The sequence below is a fragment of the Atheta coriaria genome, unplaced genomic scaffold, assembly GCF_025399875.1.
Source record: "Atheta coriaria isolate IRGN ID8LTWV9N9 unplaced genomic scaffold, Caltech_Dcor_3.1 hic_scaffold_8_pilon, whole genome shotgun sequence".
Classification (NCBI taxonomy): Eukaryota; Metazoa; Arthropoda; class Insecta; order Coleoptera; family Staphylinidae; genus Dalotia; species Dalotia coriaria.
In genome coordinates, this window is record NW_027045450.1 from 545,898 (window position 1) to 566,255 (window position 20,358).

Here is a 20,358-nt window from a genome sequence, read left to right on the forward strand (position 1 = left end):
TTCTCCAAACAAAAACATCAACCGATCAACTTCAACCCACACGTACACCCATGCACACGTCTGTGCTTAGGGGGGGGGAAGCTACGAAGCATCGCACAAAGAGTAGACGGCAGAGTTTACAACATCATATTAGAAACCTCAAAAATAACAGTACTTCTCCACTATTTAATGGATGTTATTATACATACAAACCTTCCTCTTGAATTACTCTATCTATTAAAAAAAACCGCATCAAAATCCGTTGCGTAGTTTCAAAGATTTAAACATACAAAAAAAAAGCGACTTTACTTTATACTATGTAGTGATATGCTTGATTTTGTGATCTGCTGAGTACGCATTGAATATTCACTCTGCGCAGGCGTGGAAGGCTTAAGAAACATGGCGACAATCAAATCAAAGCGTGCAAATATTTAATAAAAGATTCCGTTGTATTTTTTGTGGTCATTAAACAAAATTTAAGGCAAATAAACACAAAATGTGTTCGTGCTGATTTTTGCAAACGTTGTAAATAAACAAATAAAGGATTTCCGAGTGTAATAAACATACATACAAATAAATAAAAGATAAATATAAATATTTTTGCTTTCCACACAAATCCATCACTGTTAAATTATTTTTTTATTTCTAAATATATGTCGCATGGCTATAAAAGTGCTCGTCTCATGACCATGACTGCCCATAATGGGTGTCCGATGAATTAAAATTACTTAGGTCATACATTCACACACACAAACATATGAAATACACGTGGAATCAAAACTCAGGTACCGCCTTGACTTTAATCTCGACCGAGATGCGTAAATCGATTGAATAACTCCAACACAAACCGATAATCGAATTGCAGCAACTTTCAATTTCAATCGTGTATAGAATACATACAATTCACCGTTGCTTCCGAAATTGACCACAAACATTCCTTCCACACAATAAAAAAAAAACTAAAACTAGTTTGATGCACTACGAAATATTAAATAAAGAATTTAAAAACGAAACGAAAAGAAAAGTGAATCATGTAATATGCATAATACCTGCGTATCAGGTGGAAACAAGTTTTATGAATCATATTAGTGAATTTGTACGCATATGCGCAAAAACAGTGGGGAATTGTGTGTTTTCGACGTGTTGCGATGGTGAATTTCACAAATTGGAAGTGGAACGGAGCTGAGAGAGTGTGTAAGGACATTGAAACACAATTTTGGCGACTTTGTGAGTTGTTATGGTCATGTACATTCGCGCAATATTCGCAAAGCAGAGGTTGTTAAATATGGTGATACCATCTGCTCCAATGGCGCATACCTGGCGGCGCCATATTTTTACTTTCTTTCGTTAAAAAAGAGTGGTGTTGTATTTTAATCGGATTTTAAAAGCATTTTACGCATTTCTTTAACTTGTAATACTAAAATATTACATCATTTCGTGAGTAGGTATTAAAATATGAAGTAATCTAGAGTTTTAAGAAGAAAACTCTGAAATTTATTGAAATATTGTGTTTCAGAAGTGTTTTAGGACAGGGGCGTATTAATTTTGAAGTGTCAGTCTGCAGGGCCGGATTTATTTTACTTTATTTTTTTCAAATATCTTCAGAAAATTTACTCTGGGACCATAAAAACTTCTGTAAATTGACCGTGAATAAAATCTAGTATTCAATTCGAACATAATAGACCTAATTATTCAATAAATCAATACCTAACCACATTTTGTCACATAAAAACTTAAAATACAAAGCAATAACAATCAATTATCACCGTCCTTATTCATTACCACGATAATATTTCAATAATACCGCCATTTAATGAAAAAAACGAAATGTTGGCATTCGCAGCATGTCATAAAGTGCTGAATAATTATCGCACTAAGTACAACATGACATCCCACGTCTCCGCACAAGATCTATGTGTGTGTACGTGTGACTAGTCGCGTTTTAAGCACATCGAGCGCAATGCAGGTATTATGGCATTATGCATTCCGAGCCGCCCGTCGCGACGGCCGTGTGAATGCAGGTTATTAACAAACTTATCGATAATCATTCTAATTGACAGAGTGTTGCCGGTGGGTTTGGCGTTTAATTAATGCACCGCACGCCAAACGTGCTCGAGCAATACATAATGCCGTAATGAAGCAATGAACTAATGAAGTGACTGCACATTTTCAATTTACCACGAATTGCACACAACAAAACTAGAAAAGCGAAGAAAAAACGGTGAATAACGATGAAACAATGATGGGATTGATGATGATTTACAGTATTTTGCGCAAATAATCAAGGTAATATTTTTAAAAAGTTGATTTACCAATAAAAACATCAAAATGGCTGCCAGAAGTAATTTTAACACCTTATTGAGTGTTAATAAATTCACTTTAAAACGTAGTTTTCACACATTTTTACGAACAAATTTTAACTGTACTCAGTAACTTACTTAAATATATTACTCAAAGTGTCAAATACGCGATAATGCAACCCAACTTGTCGCGGAATTATCAGCGAATAAAAATAAACCTTGATAACTACTATTGTTTTGCTATTAAAAATCTAAGTTCAAAGGTTTAGAATATACAAAAATTAAATTTAATCTTTACTTACATAATTTTATGCGTAAATATCGCCAAATTAATATATTAAGCATCAAATGCCTAAACAGGAGGAGTTTTTATCACAAACTGTGACTAAAGCCCGTGACTAAAATACTTTAGTAACAGCCTTGGCTGTCCGTGTTTAAAGAACCTTTTTGTGTCTCAAAACCATTGCAAAGCTTGCACTTTAAAGATGGAAGTAAAAAAATAAAATTTTGTAATTTTTTTAGTGAGAACTATGCAAAGAATGTGTTTTATCAATTAAAAGCGAATGTCAAACGAGTGCAGGTGGCCTTTCAATGAATTTATGCATTAATTAAGCGCCTGTACTTGAAATCACGACGATCTCGACGAGAATTCCACGAGCTAAAAGTCTAACTTGGTCAGGAACAGAGCTGGCAGTTGGTTAATACGACGCAAAAACGCTCAAAGTTCACGCTGAAGCAATTGATAAGCAAATAACTCAACATTGTATAACATGAGGTCACTTTATAAACAAATCGTAGCAAATTTACTTAACTAATGAAAATTTTCAATGAAGCTGCAAATGTTTTAAATGAAAATGTAAATAAACCGTGAGCAGAGCGTAAAATCAATGTAATTTTTTTCACCTGAACTCTCTGGATGATGAGTAAGACTTCCTGTCGCATGTTTCGCATGCGATTCACAGCAAATTCACAACACAGACAACCGCAACACGCTTTTATTGCCTTCGGCGGCGTGTGCACTCTGCAGTGCATGCAGTTGTAAGGTTTTAATGAATGACAGCGTTGAGACTTAAGTCAAGTCGCGCGCGCAGGATGCTTAATAATCACTCAAAAAACGGTGCTACTCTAGTTTTTAATTAATTATTCGCGAGCGCAACACGCTAGACTAATAACACTTGCACCAGATTGTTATTAATTAAATTATTTACCAACTGTAAAAAAGTTAAGTCGACATAACTAAAGTAACGTGAGTTTTTCGACGATTTAATACAAATTTTACTGATTTTAGTGATGGATAGCAAACAATTGACGGTATTAGAATCAAATTTTATCCGAAACACATTTCATATCGTAAAATGGTTATCGTGAGTATAAGTGCTCAAGGTTTACTCACCGTTGTTGTGTCGTGTTCGTTGGCTGCGCGTCCGTTAGCGCACTGCAACGCGTTTTGCTTTCGGTGTCTTGCTCCTGCCTGCTCTCTGCCTGCTGGTGTGCCGTTGTTGTTGTCGTCGTGTTTTGTGTTTCACTTGTTCCGATTGCGTTGATACCTCCGAATTCACGGAGCGCTGCGCGTCCCGAACATCCTGCGGGAGAACGTTTGCGCCTTGTGCGTGCATGCACATACAGCACAACACAGGGTGAAGTGTGCGGTTGCACCACCGCCGACTAACGGATCACAACACTTCGCGCACACACAGCGACTCACGCGCGCGCTCAACCTGACTGATCCGCACACGAATGCGATATGTGATGTGAGCCGCAAGTCGCACGCGGCAACTTCAGTGCTGTCGACAGCGCCACGAACGCCGATTTGAATTTAACTGTTGTTTTGGTTGAATACGTAGGCAACTCAATTTACCAAGCAAGTGAATATAATATACAAGTAATGTATCTTTAGAATATGTTTTTCTGTATTTATTAACTACTTTGAGATGTTATTGTTATTTTTATTTGTTTCCAAGTAAGATAAAAACAAAAGTGGTGAATGTATTCAATAAATATCAATTTAATTTTTTTCATTTCCAAAGTATTAGTCGTCATCTGATGAAAATTCATCACTAGCAACATATTCATCACCATCACAACCAAATACATCCTCATTTTGGTTTCTTTGCATTGCAATTGATGAGATTGAAGACAATAGTGTTTTATTTACTGGCAAATTACTTACTGGTTGAATTGCACTTTTATCAATATTTTCGCCTCCAAAATTGTTAAATTTCATGTTTGGAAGACATGGCGGCGGAGGTGGAGGTACATCACCTTGAAAAAGATTAAATTTTAAAGGAGGATTTGTTTCTGTTAAGTTTTCTTGGCTTTTTCTACTGCTTTTTTTAATAAAGGCTCCGTTTGTCCACCAGATTCTTGCAAAGTTACCGGTCGCTCCTTAAAAATCGTAATTTTATAATAAACTCGGAAATTAGATAGTAAAATTATTGTACTAACTTGAACAATTAAATCACCGGTAGCCGTGCGTGTTATTTTAATTCTTCTGACGTCTTTCATTCGATTTCTAAGCTCTTGTAACATTAAATTTTGCACAGCCACTGATTGTATAGCGTCACGATCATAATCTTCGTTATTTCGTAAACATTTACGGTCAAAATCATCATCGGACTCTAAAATTAACAAAATTAATGAAGTATTTTACGCATAATTTTAATTTGTCTTGAATTTTTGAGTTACCATGTGGTGAATATCCGAATTCTTCATCGTCACTCCCAATTTCTGCCTCTTTATGATTAATAACTTCTTTTTTTGTATCCATATCAGTAGTTTTTAAATGATTTTGTTCACAATCTCTTGATATATCTGCGTTTTCAGGTTTTAAGAGACTTTTCTCATATCGCAACAAATTTCTAACTTGTAGTGTCGATGCCTCGAGGTTTTCCATCATTTCTTCAAGGAATATACACCTAGTTTTTGCATTTTGGGATTCAATACTTTTAGTCAAATCAAAAACAATCCGTAGCCTATTTTTACAATCATCCAGTGAATCGTTATAAATAGGTACTAATTGTTTTGTTTGTTATTTAAATTATTTGTAGTTTGTTTTGGCACACTGCTTGTTTTGTGAAAATCATAGAAGACTTGCTTCAGTTCCTTTTCAATATCATAACGCGACTGTTTTATCTGAGTTGTCGCATGTTTAATAGTGTTGAAAACAGTTTCAAAGTCTTGATTAGATCGCCACATAGCCGCCTCCAATGAAAATATTGAAGAAGACATTAAATTGGAAGCAATGAGAATGTAAAATTCACTTAACTTCTCAATAAACATAGTGATTTCTTCAATTTTACCATTTTCTGGACAACTATCCATGTGCCAATTACCAATATAACTATAATAAGACTCTGAATACGTTGCATGTATCACTAGTTGTTCCTGTAGTGTCACACAAACATTTTCTAATGTTCTGCAAGCAAAACTGGCAAATTTTAAGTCATCAACTTGGATTAACCCAAAGGCAACTTCATTAATTTTATTCCTGTAACAAAAATTACTTGATTAAACAAATACTAAATATTTAGTATAGATTACTATACTTACTGTAATTCTACCATACTATTTATTCTCATATTCAAATGTTTGATCACTTTGTTATTCAAAAGTGCTTGCTGCTCCAAGTTGTAAACAAACTCATCAATTTGTTTAAAACACTTGTATTTTTTATACCAATGTCTTCCAATACTAATAATCTCATAACTTACTGGCAGTAAAGCTAAAATAGCACATTCTCTTTGATTTTCTTTTATAAATTTTGAGATTGTAAGAAGAGCAATTGTAGACACAGATGTGCTAAAGATTGGCCTGTAATTTCTGACGACATGTGGAAGGAATATTAATGGTGTATCCAATAACGCATCAAAATCTTCGTCTAGTATTAATTTTGATGCTAGTACAGCCTTTTTAATGTATTCAATTGTCTAAAATTTAAGATTTATTTAAGTTTCTGAGTAGAATGAAGGTTAGAAATGATATAAAATAATGAAATTACTTGTTTTAAGAGTTACCTGTTGTTTTAAAAGTGTTTGCTGGTCAATTATGCGTTTTTTATCAAAAGTTTTCGGTGTGTTGCCAATTAGTGACATTGTTTATACCGTTTGAATAACAAATTTCGATAAAAATGCAAACATGTGTAAAATTTTGTTGAATTGGTTGCCTAACATAATAGTTCCTCATTACCTTCTGATGAAAATACATCTCACGCCTGTTTTAATCCACTTACCTACCAAATTATACAACATTTATTCTTTCTTCTACATTGTTTACTATGATCGTGCAATATTCAGTCTCGTAAAGTATTTATTTGTCACATATTAAAAATATTTCTATAATAAAATCTCGAAAAACGGGTAAAAATTACAAATTAAAGCGTAGATTAAACAACTGTGCGTTGGTACGTAACCGACACTGATTCATTCATTGTCATACAAGCGTCGCATTATTATTATCCGACTGATGCTCATGCTTTTGATACCACGCATTCATCTCAGCTGAAAAATTGTCAGCCACGTGTGGTGATAACGGATTGTTGTCAAAGCTGCTGTTCGACAGGGTGCTGACATTCGATATGTTATTAACATTAGAAGTGTTAGCTACCAGCGTGTTAACGTTAACATCTGGAGTTCGACTTGATCTGCAACCCAAATAACATCATTATGCATTTATAAACAATTAAAGTAGCAGATATTTACGTCATGTTAGGCAAATTTCTAAAACCACTGCCCGTTGATCCAACAGACTGTCTATTACTGCCCGTAGATGAAGACGGCGATGGCGCCGAAGGAGAATCCTCCGGTTTCTTTTTATACTTCGTTGAATACTTATAAAAGTCCGCCATTTCAAAAGGCTTTGTCTCTTCATGATACGGCTTCCACTGAGCCTGCTGCACGACGGTACAATTTTTTGGCATGTTATTATTAAAAATTTCGCGGTTTTCAAGTTGGACTCTTGGTGATGGATTAGACTCCGCAGGGATTTCTTTAGGCGTGGAAGGAGAATGAAGTTGGGGAGAGTGATGATTAGCAGTGGACATTTGCGGAGAATGTATCCTTAAAGGAGGAAGCAGCGGTGAATGCTGCGCATGTTGAAAATGATGCGTAATCGGCGCAGGCGTAGTCGGCGACTGCGGATAATCCAAATACTTCTCTTCGGGAGCAATCGAAGGCGCAATCGAATGCGAATGAGAATGAGTACGCGTTCTCATCGGCGGTAAAGACGGCGTCGGCGTAACGGCAAGCGGACATGGCGGACCATCCAACGACGTCTCATACCATTCCTTCTGTTTATTCTTACGTAGTGTATCGCTGTTAATATTCTCACTCCCACATGAAGAATCATCACTTGGGCAATTCGTATCCAAAAGACCCACACCAACACTGCCAAGCGATTGAGTCCTGACCAATTGTCGTGTTTCATGCCTCCGCGCAGCTATGGCCTGACTTTTCGTCGGTAATGTTCGTGTAGCTTCTTGATAAGAAGGCACTGATGGCGTTAGCGTCGCGCTTTTTTGATCCAAACTCACCGCGGCTTTCTTCTGCAACCGTTTGTTTTTTCTCCGGTCTAAACTACCGAATCGTTTGTCTTTCATCGACTCTGTGCTGGAATTATTACACCAGAATTCACCATTCTCAGATTGTTTCCAATAACCGCCTAGACCCGCACCGGAAGTCATTACGTTTTCATATTGCTGGTGTGGTTGCAGTTGTAAAGGATTACTGGGCGGTACACGCGAATCATAATATTGTCTTGGATGCGACATATGTTGGGCGTGTTGCAGTTGTTGATGAGCAACAGGGTAGTATTTCATATTGGACAAAGACGCGGAAACGGAAGTAGACGCACCGGGGCTGTGATTAAGCGTAGAACGAATCGCAGTGTGAGTGTATCCTTGTGTATAAGAATGTGTTTGAGGGGAGCGTCGTGAAGCATGAGGAAGAGTACGGCTTATGCCTGGATACGACCGGAAGTGACCTTCACTTACAGCTACATCCAAAGTTTCTTGCCTGAAATTAATAAATTCATTTAAAAAACATTTTTTTGTTTCATTTTGTAACTTACTTGTCTTCATATTGCTTGTAGCCATCCAGACTTAACTTATACAGAGTTGGCTCAACTTTCACTGCAGGATAACTCATGTTCACACTCAAATCTCTGTGTGGTTGTTGTTGGACATGTTGTGGTGCTTCACTTCCATCAGGTACAAGATATCCATACCTCTGTGAGGCAGGTCGTTGTTTCACATGCCCAGCATGCCCACTTTGTGAGCTATGCGAGCTTGTGGTGCTGTGCGCGTGCATACTATGCGTGCTTTGGTATTGCAATGACCTTAAACTATGCCGGAAGGGCTTCGCGAACGGATCGGACGACATATTTAAATTCATCGACACCGAATCGCCGTGTTCTTTCTCCGGACGCGGTTTCTTCTTGTGTTTCTGTTGATTGAATGTCTGTGATGCAGATATTTTCAAATCATGCAGCTTGTTCTCCAGGGCTTTGTGCTTGGCCATATGAGTTTCATATTCTTGTAGGTGTGCCTTTTTTCCTGCCTTGTTGGATGTGCTTTCATTGGCCAAGCCAAGAGCTGCCTGAGCCATGTTTGCCAACATGTGCATCTCCATCTCCAGGACTGAGATCTCTCCTTCATTGTCAAGGTTATTGAGGAGGTTTTTGTTCAACTGGTAGGATGTGCCTACTCTTCTTCTGAAAGTCGGTGGTAGTTCACCAGGTTCAAAAGGATATTCAACAGGTAGTTGGCCAGTTAACTCAGCTTCCTAAAAATTAAATAAATTTAATATAACAGCTGGATGATATTAATTAAAAAGGGTTTATCTTACATCAATGCATAATTTCCGGAGCTCTTTGTGATGTTTTTCAAGTCTGTCCTGGATGTGTTTCTTCCTCTCTTGTAGAGATGCGATTTTCGCCGAGTCGGCATTACCGCTCGCGCCCATTTTAATGCTCTTCGTTTGCTCCCTCTGCATGCAATCGTCTACAAAGGATTTAGATAACGATAAGTCATGCAATTATTAAATCACAAACAAGTTGCTCTGTTGTGTATGATTCACCAAAGGCGTTGTTTTCATTTCAAACACTCACCCATCTTCAGACGTGAAACGAAGTGGTTAGTACTGCCATTTTAAACGAAACACAAAGTATTATTACAACAAATGAAAATTAGTAAAATTAACGGCGATGGAAAATGAAAACATAAATAACGGACACACAATTAGTGGACTACATCGGGGCTAGTTTAGTGACGGTGAATGACAGTTGTAGTTTGTAAGACTACAACTAGTTGTGGTTAGTTCAAAAACTGCCGTCATTGACATTTATAGCTCAAAAAATCGAATAAAAACAATAAAATTAACAATTAAACAAGTTATAAACAATATTTAACAAAAAATTTTATAAATTTAAGTTTAGTTCTTGCATATAATTCAGTTTTGCAGTTTTAGTTCAATAAAAATGTCAAACCTAGTGCCAACCTTGCAAACTAAAATTCCAGATAATTTTCTTAGAAATACCTTGTAGACAGGTACAAAACTGGTATTAATCTGTTTTACAAGTTATAATTTCATGAAAACAAGTGCGTCTTGTGATGCATCAATGAAAATTGACTGTTTTATTGTTAATTATTTCATCTCAAAAATGGTCAATAATAAATAATGATAAATAAACGCGGAATGCATAAAATAACTTAGATGCTTAATAAAATATTTTAAGTATTCTCAAATATACTGTGCATCAATCAATTGCACCACGCACAATGTTAAAAATAAGTTAACATGCTGCCTATAAAACACATCCATCATTTGTGTGCATAAAAATAAAAAAGAATAATTAAAACGAAATATTTCCTTCCGCACTTATTCAATACACAAAAATTGATAAAACGCAAGCCGAGAATAAGATTTGTACAAAGATCACAGCAAAATATACAAATTTAAACAAAAAACATCTTCGAACGTATTAATCTAGGTGTGTAATGTAACTATAGCTGACAGTATGAGAAATGCCAATGTTTCGTGTCGTATGTTTTCATGTTATGCATTCATTCGCGTATTGCTTTGATTATGATTATTGTGTAAACGTAAGTAAAATAGGTTCGCGCGCACATCTAAATTGTTGTCATCGTGTGAAATGTCTTGAGTTTCAAATTACAAATCGTTTCGTCATCTTCGACCTTCATGTTGGCGTGTTTTTCTGTTTTACTACTACCACTACATCATTACCGCATGTTTTTTGAAATATAAATAATGATAACATTACTTGACTATGTAAAAATATGTACAATATGTACAAAAATATGTACATGTACATAAGCTCACTCATCGAACAATCCATGTTACAATTTCTTTTTGTTTTCGTATGCGTGTTAAAATTGACAATTCGCCTAGTATCCATTGGTTTAGATTTTGATTCTCGTTAAATATGTATAGTAAATCAATATATCTCTGTACACTGTACACTTAGAATATTAATATTCAAAATACTAAAGCACTATCAACTCTACAACTATTTCTTCGAATCCATATTCTTTAGAATGTCACCCAACACGTCGATGGGCGCTGATAATCGCGGTTTCTTGATTTTCTGCGGCGGTTTCTTCTCTGGCGTCGGCGCAACTATCGCAATCGGTGGCGAATTATTTTCTGGTGCTGCTGCCACTTCAGTTACAACAGTTGCGGGTATTTCAGGGGCCGAAGAAGACGAAACACTTGTACTTGTACTTAAACTATTAGTATTTGTAGTGTTGCTAGTTGTTATTGATGTTGTGACGGATGTATTCTCTCGCTTTTCTTTCTCCCTGTCCTTATCCTTATCTTTATCACGCTTTTCCCGGTCCTTGTCTTTGTCCTTCTCCTTGTATTTGTGCTTGTGACCTGAAGAACTCGACGAACTCTTGTAATCCGAATGTTTTCTATCACTGCGCGATTTATCGCGATCACGATCTCGGTCGCGATCTCTGTCCCGGTCTCGATCTTTGTCTCGGTCGTGATGTTTGTGTTTGTGATGCCTACTACTGCTGCTACTGCTGCTCTTCTCCTTGTCTTTGTCTTTATCTTTGTGATATTTATCACGATGTCGACTCTTGTCCTTATCGCTGTCGCGGCTGTCTCGTTTTTCTTTGTGTTTCTCGCCACTGCTGCGGCGTTCATCTTTACTTCTACTACTGCTACTACTGCTGGTTTTATCCTTTTCCCTATCTTTACTATCCTTCTTTTCTTTGTCTTTATCTTTAGATTTTCCATCGGTGATGTGCGTTGAATCTTCGTCTTTTGAATCTTTTCTTTCTTTCGTTTTACTACTGTCGATATTATTAACAGTTGGTTTCTTCTCTTTTAATTTCCGTTCGTGGTTTTCATCCTTTTCGTCTTTAGCCTTGACTTTGTGTGGTTTCTTCGGCTTTTCGGCTGTTTTCTCCTTGTGCTTTTTATCTGTGAGAGGAGGTGACTCAGTCTTTGGTGGTTCTTCACATGGCGCTTCTTCTTCGTCCTTGTAATATTGGGCAAGTCGAACGTGCCATGCTTAAATTAAATCAACAATTAGTAACTATTAAAACAAGAGTTTAGATCGAAAACTCACCAACACTCGTCACAGCCGTCACAGTTCGAAACTGATGAATAATATTGCGAGGTAAGAAGTAAATGTCATTATCGTAGAGATTAATTCGAGCGTATTTGATGCCATCTCTTCGAAGTTGATTAAGTTTAGCGTCTTCTATCCATGTAACACACTATAAAAACAACATAAATAAAATATCTCATGTTTGATTAAATTTTAAACTAATTTACTTGTGAAATTGGAGGTTCGTGAAGATCAAGCTGGAGTTTTTCACTAAGAGTGTCAAAATCTTTGGCGTCGAAGGCGACAACATCTTTGGTGATACGATTTATAGGTCCTTCTTTGCGACCTCCATGAATAGCCTTGAGGATGCCCACAGCCGCCGTTGTTTTCCTGTCGAGACCATGTCCGACATGATCGGCGTGTGCTTTCGTCCTGTCTTCAAACATGTGTTCACGTGCTTCGGACAATCGAGGCAAATACTGAAGATTTCTCAATTCATTTATACCCGTTCTAAATAAATCAAAAACAAAAGAATTATTTAAAATTTTCATACAAGACAAAAATATTTATTTTACCTTCGACGTTTAAGTGGTGATCTTCCATCCATAGTAGGCACCAGTTGCTCTCCAGGTCTACACCACAAAATGGGTCCATCATTAGACTCTTCTCGATTCATATGCACCACTGACAACTCCCCCAGGGCATCGTCATATCCAAAAATGCATTCTCTTCTAACAAATCCAATAAATCCGGAAAATACCCGCCGACTTCTTCATGCGCCGTGCCAACCAAACTTATCTGATGCAGTGGTCCATACCTCACAGTTCCCATATCGTAATTCTTACAAACATTCTCATTATACGCCGCTAAACTCGTCGTTTCCAGGTCAGATGTGCGATTAAGCAGACCATTCTTCACCGTGAGGGTTGGATACGTATCTGCCATGTACTCCAACAAGTCTGGAAGATTCGTCGCGGATCCATGCACGATTGCCATTACGTACAACGCGCGTTCATTGCTGTCTTCAGCGAACGCCACCTGGAAGAACTCCTTAGCAAGCTCACGAGTTTCCACTTCGTTCAAATGCTTGATTTCTTCGTGATACATGTGTAATACCAACGCGCCACCATTCGTATGTTGTTCAATGTGGTAATATTTACGATATTTTAGTTTCATCTATAATTTAACATAAAATATTGATAAATATATATGAAACTGATATTTGTTGTACTTACATTAGAAGGTGGGTAACTATAATTCCCATTTGATAGTAAAACAGGTTTAGGCATGACAATACTATGCTCATCCAAAGTTGGATCAAATTTTTCTTCTTTTATCTCTCCTGGAGCGCTAAAACTCTTCATTTCTCCATCTTTTGAGTCAATTGTCGAACTTCTTGATCTCTTTCTATGTTTACCACTTGATAATCTCCTATGCGGGGCATGTGAATTGTTTTTCACGCCTGTTTTCATTGACTTGTTGCTGTGATTGTTGGGAATTTCATCAGAATGCTGACATTCATTCTCTTGAGTGTAGTCAGCTGAGCGCGGACGCTTTATTTGACTAGACGCGAACCGCTGGATGGGTTCTTCGGTGCGTGCGCGCTTTCGTGGTGATATACGCCCATTCTCGTTTTTATCCTGACTCAGACTGCTGTAATGATCATCAATTCCAGCCAGCATGTCCAAATCACATTTACCCTTCATTTTTGTATCAGCTGTGTCACTTTCAACACTCTCATCATGTGCAATGCCATTCTGCACTGCTTCCTTATCAATATCCAGTTTGTTATTGATGTTGTTGTTGAGATTATCACTTGGGGATGATGCATCACAATCATTATGCCCATCAGAGGCTTCTTCTGGTTCAATTGTTGTGATGGTTGGTTGTGGGGAGTAGTTATGATTCATTGCTCCATTTGTATGAGTATGAGCATGTTCTTGTTTGATGTCTATATCTATAAGCAAAGAAATGAATCAGTTTTTGATGCAATTTTGAATGAAATAGACGCACCATCGTTTGAATCGTGTAGAGGAACCTCAGCGTCATGATCGGACTCGGCATGGAGTCCACCGTTGGGCCAATTGTCGTCGCATCGACGCCACTCGTCTTCACCTGGTGAAGTTGCATCATGTTGCGATATCCTCGCCGCCTGCCGCTTGGGGCTTTCCTCCTGCTGGTCCACAGACGCCATTGCGCGGGGCGCCGATGGCGATATGCACTAAGAGTCGCTGCCGGCAGCACGTCAAGCGCTCGACGCCCGCATCGTACACCAACACTTGCTTCACTCTCGTACACGCGCGCGTGTAACACGAGGGCTGGTTTGTAGACTCGCGCGAAGGGTTTTTTCTGCGCCTTCAAAGCGCCGCTCAAAACAGCAACACAACACCGCTTGCCGCCATGTTTCTACCGGAGACGGACGCACGCGAGCACGACGCTGCAGATTCCTTGCGCGTCCGACAATCATACAATGTGTCACTACAACTTAAAAAATACAAGAAAATAAACATAAACATAAAATAAAACTGTATAAAAGTAGTTTACATTTATTTAAACTTGAAATCATGTAATTAGATACATTAAAACAGTTGATAATGAGCAGTTATTTAAAAATAATTTAAACTTATGTATCAGGTAAGTATGGACATAGTGTTGAAACATCAGCGTGCATTTAGTCACGTAGGCCAATCATGCACCAATAAGATCGCGGGAATTTTAAAATTTGACACTCTGTTGATATCTTTTGCTAAACAAATAAATATCGCAGCAATAACGTAACTCAAATAACACGCAATAAGTACGCAAATAAACAATTTATACTCCTGTGAATGGGTCCTTATCAGAACTTAGCTACCATTTTAATAGGTTTACTGTAATTAAAACAATATTATTTAAAATAATGCCCACCCTCGAAGTACCCAGGTGGAAAATCGCAAAAATCGAAAGGAAATGTCACTACTCCATACCCCGTGACAACAGTGTGGACCTAAAAATGCCAGTCACATTAAAATATAAAATTGTAGCACTAAACATTATAAAATAAACATAAATAATTAATTATAAGGGATAAAACTTAACAAAAACAAAAGATAAAGTCAACAACAACAAGTTGTTCAGGAATAATTAGGATATAAAACACTATAAAATACTACAACATAGTAACATTTGTTGTTAAAATTAGTAAAAGTGCCCATAAAGATGTTAAGACATAAATTTTAACTTTTATAATACTATCAACAGCACAATACAAAATTATAAAATATAAATTATAATATAAAATAATAGTTTTTAGGTTTCTTGTGATACTGCCGCAATTACATCTGATTGTGAGTTTTAAAATTATTATCAAAACACCAATGAAAGTTTTGTGAAAATTTTGTGACTAATTTGTGTTCTACAATTGAATATTAACTTGACGGTGCGATTTTGTAGAACCGCAATTGAATGCTATATTTCAATTTAATTTGATAAGACTGGAAAGATGCAAAAGACTCTTAATTCTTAATTACCAACAAACATGTTGGGAAGATGAACACGCATATAAATATTCACGATACTGGCGGCATCTATAACACGGATGCCAGACTTACTCACACCCTCAAATGCAGGCCAATACGCGTGAAAATTGCTTATTTACATTAATTTTCAGTGGTTTAAACCATGCGTTGAATTATTTTAATAAATCACAATATGTTATAGTAAATTTAACGCGTTTTTTAATTGCATAGAAGCACCCATAAATAAAATTTAATATAATGAACGGTAGTAAATGCGGAAAGTAAAATAAAATAAATTAAAAAAAAACAATTAATTATTAATTCAGCAGTCGTAAATTGGTGTTTTCATTAAACTCACTCATTAACCCGCAAAGAAACACCTAACGCAAGCAAACTTGTAATACAAACTGAGAAGTCACCTGGTATGGAATCTTAGCAGTTTATATTGGCTCGTGCTATCGATATTATCTTATCTTCACCTTTCTTCTGATTTTGGGAGCCTCGAAGCAACTTGATCTGAAATATACAATTCCACTACATAGATATAACCAGCGGCCATTTTATGTTTTTTTTACAGGTAATTATAAAATGGCCACAATCCCACAACCGAATAAAACAAAGCACATTCGACTACATACTATTACTATTATTAATAAGTAATAATAAAAAGCACGTCAACAAAATTCAATCACAAATTTACGACTAAATACAAACAAAAAGAACGAAAAATAATAGTTTATCCAAATAAACTAAGTTTGTACAAGCTACGAACAGTCGCCTTCCGCACGCATCGCAAGCGTAACCAAAATGAAAAGAAACGCCACAACACTTTATATATAAAAAAAATCGTTACTAGCTACAACTTACTTCGCTACAGCCCAAAAACAAAACTAGTGAATACGTGTGATGAAAACGGCGCCGATGCGCAACATTTAAAAGAAACACTCATTTATTAGTGCTCATTATTTGATTGGTTTGCAAGTTCTAAATGTCAAAAGTTAGTTCACATTCAACATTGCCTAAAGATCTTATCAAATTCATGGTTACTGGTGCCTGCGCGTCAAGTTCGGGGGTTCCTTGCCATTTATTACTTATTTTTCTCGCTCTGCTTCACATGGGGTACACATTTTGCTTAAGTCTAGTGAGACCTTTTGAGGAAACCGTGTGGTCGAGGGAGACTAATCCGGCGACCACCAGAGCACCAGTGTGTCCGGCAATCGCCCGCCGAAAAATGCTGTGTGTGAGTCGTCGTTGTCGTTTTTACACTCGAAATTTGCTTTTGCTTGTACAATCAACACGCGCCGAAGATAAGATTTGTTACTCTTTTTTCTCAATTGTTTAATGTTTAACATTAATGAACTTATCGATTAATTAATGTTAATTGTAATATTTTATCCGTGATCGTTTTCATCGTCGAGTTGCGGAGACTCGGCATCCTCTTCTTGCGTCTCCATCGTTACAATAAATTTGCATCTTCTGTTTACATGCAGAAAGAGAAGAAATGTTTCTTTTGTTTGTTTGTTTGTTTATCTGGTATTAGTTTCTGTTTACGGCGTACCGGATGTTTTGTGTGTGAGGTGAACGAAACGCACGGAACGCATTAATATCTAATTAAATGTTGGCATTATTTACACACAATCTTGTAATAGGTTTAATAGTTAATTACATTATCAAAATACTAATAATGTATGCATATATTGATTCGTGTTCAAATGTGTCTCGCGCCGCGCGTCACGCCGAGGCCTAGTTTTCATCTTCTTTGTAACAATATTCAAACTAAAAACGCATGATATATATATATAGTCCGTCTTCTAGATCTAGCAAGATTTAAAAACCGGCCGCGAATTAATCCGAAAACAAGATTACTGATGATACATTTACAAGTGTTCATGCGTGCGCGCGTGCATAGTGTGTCTGTGTGTGTAGTTAAAAATGTCGAATGAAAAAATAAACTCTGCACTCGCCGGTGAAATAAAAACGTAATGTGTATGTGTTCGATGATGAGAAAACAAAAAATGATGAGTTAATAATAATCCTATTTATAATAATAGTATTCAACAATCGCCGCTATTTCTTTTTTTATGAACATGAACATTTCATAGTAATTTGTTTGTTTGTACCAATTCATATTTTCATGCGCGTTCAATTTTTTTCTCGTTTTAGTTTTACAGTACGCCGCGCGGCGTACACTCCACGTTTAAGATTCGATACGATCAAGATTCGATCACTTGTGCTTTGCTTTCGCGGTGAAAACAATAGTCGTACAATATGACAGTTGGTTGAAAAGAGTAGTTTTCCAAACCGCGCTGCGTTCAAAAATGTCTGTTGCAATATTAGTATATTGGTGGCCGTGATGAGAGAACGTGATAAAGAGCTGTGGTTGCGGGTTGCGTATGTTGTTGTTGTTTATATGCTGCGGTTGTTTGTCGCCTGCGCCGTGGTCGTCGAATGGATGTTGGCTGTTGATGTTGCTGCTTTGTTGTGTGAATTAGCGCCGCTCCGGCTACAGGAGGCGCGGTATTTAACCGAGCGATGGGAAGGCGCGCTCGTCGTCGACCTTGGGAGCGTTGCGTGCGTGATAAACGCTCTCCTCACGACCGCCACCCATTTCTCTCTAAAATACCATACATATTTATTAATATATTGTTTAGTTTATTTATGAATGTAAATTATTTACCGATGGAGCATCTTCGTTGCGATAACGACCACCTTTGTCACCGCCAGTACCACGTGGTTCACGAGGACGTCCTCCACGTCCAGCGCCGCGGGTACCACGCCCGCGTCCACCAGTGCCTCGTCTGTTCGAGTCGTTGAAGTGGAAGTCAATGCCAATCACATGCTTCTGGCGGCCGACGCGTTGCGGATACTCAGCATTATCGTATTCATCATCTTCGGAGTCCTAGATAAACACAAAATTCAGGATTAATATTTAATTAATCAAATATTATAGTTTGGTGTCGTACCTCTTCCTCGCCAGCCTTCTTCTTACTCAGCTCGTACATTTTCTTCCATTGTGTCTGATCCTCGCCTTCGCCCGCCTTGCGTAGATTGTATTGTGGCTTCTGGCGTCCAGCGCGTTGAGCCTTCCATTCGTCGAGGGTCAGTTCCTTGGGTTCCTCTTCTACGGGCGTGGGCTCGGCTTCAGTTTCTCCTTCCCTGTAAATCCACATTATATTATTTATCGTTCTGAAATTTAGTTTATGCAGAACATACTTAGATTCAACAGTAGTGTTAGCAGCATCGGTCTTTTCGCCTTCGTTCCAGACAGCTTCAACATCATTGGTAGTCTTGCTTGGGTCTGCCTCTCTGAAATTTATAATCAAAAAATCCACATGAGAAATGATGGTGAATATTTTGGGAGATGTAACTTACTCGATGACGTCCTTGTGAGATCCCCAGTTATGAGCGCCAGCACCGTCCCTTTTGTCAACTGGTTTCACTCCTCTGTAACCATGCCTGTTTTCAGTACACCGCGACAAGGCAAAATCACCCAAAAGATCCAATTAGTTCCCACAATATAGCTGACATACAATAGGAGACAATTTCTAATCTAAGTTATGAAAATGCGCGCGATTGCACGAATTCGAAATTCCACCAGACAGCAGTTTTTGTGCATAATGTGATATAATTGTGAACCCATGACTCATGCAACCTGATACTTGTTTGCATGTCAAGCAACATGTTTTGCTGGATGCGCGAAAATGATATGATATAATCGTAAACAAAACACTCAGACAACATTTAAACGAAAGAAGAAACAAAACAGAGAAAAACATGGGAAATAAAGAAGGCAATATTGAAATTAAAGCAGATTGAAATAATAAAATGCACACGTACGTCTTGTCGGATCCACTCTGCCTGTCGAATTCACGTTTGCCTCTTCGGTCATCAAATTGGCGACGTGGGCCAGCCCCACGTGCACCTCGGTTGCCAATACCGCCACGGCCTCGTCGGCTCTCGAAATCACCTCCGGCATTGTCGCGTCTCGGTCTGTCTTCACGGTCCCTAAAATTACAACACAATAAATAAAATATTATGTTTTTGTTTGATAAAACTTTAACTTACTTGTTGTTATCAAATGAATTGCCATTGAAAGGCCTTTCTTCACGATTGCGTCGATTGTTCCTCTCTTCGCGATTCTCACTGTTGAACTTCGTGAACGGCCTGTCCGTCTTGTTCTCAGCGCGTGGTCCAGTGGGCTTGCCGTCTAGGAATTATAAAAAATCCAATTAGTAAACTCAAAAGTGGAATCCAATAGGCAGGTGGCGAGCACATGTTCGCCAATGAGAGCGATGATGGCGGCCATGCAAAGATGCGCGGCGCCCAAAAGCACCGGCTATTTTTAACCCGCAAGTGGATGGCATGCCAAACCAACGCGACGCCCGCGCATATAACCCAACCGAAAATCTCCACCTGGTGCACCACTCACCGAATAAATAAGATACACGCGCGAATTTAGCGCGTGCGACGCGGTGGAGAATGGCGTATATGCGTGCGAATTCAACCGGGAGCGCGCGCTAATCGATTTCAATGCTCACCTTCGCGTTTGCCTTCAGTTGGCTTCGGCGGCGTCTCCTTGGCGGGCTTGCGTGCCGGCTGCGTCGGCTGCTTATTCTTCGCCGGCGCCTCTGGCTTGCCTTTGTTTTCCTTCTCGGCTACCTTGCTCTTGCTCTTCTTCGAATCCTTGTCGGGGACGATGATCGCCGTCTCCGACGGATCCGACTCGTTTTCGATCAAAAGCGAGAAGCGGTTGGTCGTACCGATACCGTAGGAATTCTCCATGATTGACGATCACGGTGTGGATCTCCGCAACTCGACGATGTTGGAAGATTTATTTCGCGGCTACTCGTTAGCCCGATGTTTTCACGCACTCATTCAAAGCAATATGGCCGGCGTCGAGCGGATTCTCGCAACACGAGGTGCGAATCGACACGAGCACTCACTTCGGTCATAATCGAGTTTACAAACTACGCAGGCGTACCGCAAATAAACATTTCTGGTTTAAAAAT

General features: G+C 38.2%; 5 protein-coding genes across 6 annotated transcripts in view; all 5 read right to left on the reverse strand.

Moving 5' to 3' along the window:
* The window catches only part of klar (klarsicht), a 76,193-nt gene extending 72,178 nt beyond the window's left edge, over nucleotides 1–4,015 (reverse strand). The window contains exon 1 of the mRNA XM_065309107.1: nucleotides 3,673–4,015. The gene's annotated coding sequence lies outside the window, so the exon portion shown is untranslated. The remainder of the gene's footprint in view (nucleotides 1–3,672) is intronic.
* Nucleotides 4,016–4,260: 245 nt separating this feature from the next.
* Nucleotides 4,261–6,479, reverse strand: LOC135796972 (uncharacterized). The gene is made up of 5 exons (XM_065309116.1): nucleotides 6,293–6,479; nucleotides 5,829–6,205; nucleotides 4,965–5,766; nucleotides 4,725–4,897; nucleotides 4,261–4,664 (listed from the first exon to the last, which is right to left on the reverse strand). The coding sequence occupies exons 1-3, from the start codon at nucleotides 6,368–6,370 to the stop codon at nucleotides 5,292–5,294; spliced, it is 930 nt and encodes a 309-aa protein (XP_065165188.1). The 5' UTR covers nucleotides 6,371–6,479; the 3' UTR covers nucleotides 4,261–4,664; nucleotides 4,725–4,897; nucleotides 4,965–5,291.
* Nucleotides 6,480–6,566: 87 nt separating this feature from the next.
* On the reverse strand, nucleotides 6,567–9,568 carry sstn (stepping stone). The gene is made up of 5 exons (XM_065309110.1): nucleotides 9,381–9,568; nucleotides 9,119–9,273; nucleotides 8,343–9,055; nucleotides 6,977–8,287; nucleotides 6,567–6,918 (listed from the first exon to the last, which is right to left on the reverse strand). Exons 1-5 carry the CDS (start codon nucleotides 9,382–9,384, stop codon nucleotides 6,708–6,710), a joined length of 2,394 nt encoding a protein of 797 aa, XP_065165182.1. The 5' UTR covers nucleotides 9,385–9,568; the 3' UTR covers nucleotides 6,567–6,707.
* Nucleotides 9,569–9,891: 323 nt separating this feature from the next.
* LOC135796967 (lysine-specific demethylase RSBN1L-like) lies at nucleotides 9,892–14,267 on the reverse strand. Its single transcript, XM_065309109.1, is given in 7 exon segments — nucleotides 9,892–11,812; nucleotides 11,871–12,021; nucleotides 12,080–12,362; nucleotides 12,428–12,545; nucleotides 12,548–13,028; nucleotides 13,088–13,809; nucleotides 13,866–14,267. Coding segments are annotated over 7 exon segments (2,949 nt in total). The 5' UTR covers nucleotides 14,047–14,267; the 3' UTR covers nucleotides 9,892–10,799.
* Nucleotides 14,268–15,974: 1,707 nt separating this feature from the next.
* LOC135796971 (SERPINE1 mRNA-binding protein 1-like) lies at nucleotides 15,975–20,258 on the reverse strand. Of its 2 annotated transcripts, none has more exons than XM_065309114.1 (8): nucleotides 19,888–20,258; nucleotides 19,415–19,556; nucleotides 19,187–19,354; nucleotides 18,722–18,805; nucleotides 18,563–18,655; nucleotides 18,313–18,505; nucleotides 18,027–18,248; nucleotides 15,975–17,963 (listed from the first exon to the last, which is right to left on the reverse strand). In XM_065309114.1, exons 1-8 carry the CDS (start codon nucleotides 20,129–20,131, stop codon nucleotides 17,871–17,873), a joined length of 1,239 nt encoding a protein of 412 aa, XP_065165186.1. In that variant the 5' UTR covers nucleotides 20,132–20,258; the 3' UTR covers nucleotides 15,975–17,870. The 2 variants fall into 2 exon arrangements, with proteins under 2 accessions (XP_065165186.1, XP_065165187.1); XM_065309115.1 differs by having other exon boundaries at nucleotides 18,722–18,793; nucleotides 19,888–20,257.
* Between the last annotated feature and the right edge of the window lie 100 nt (nucleotides 20,259–20,358).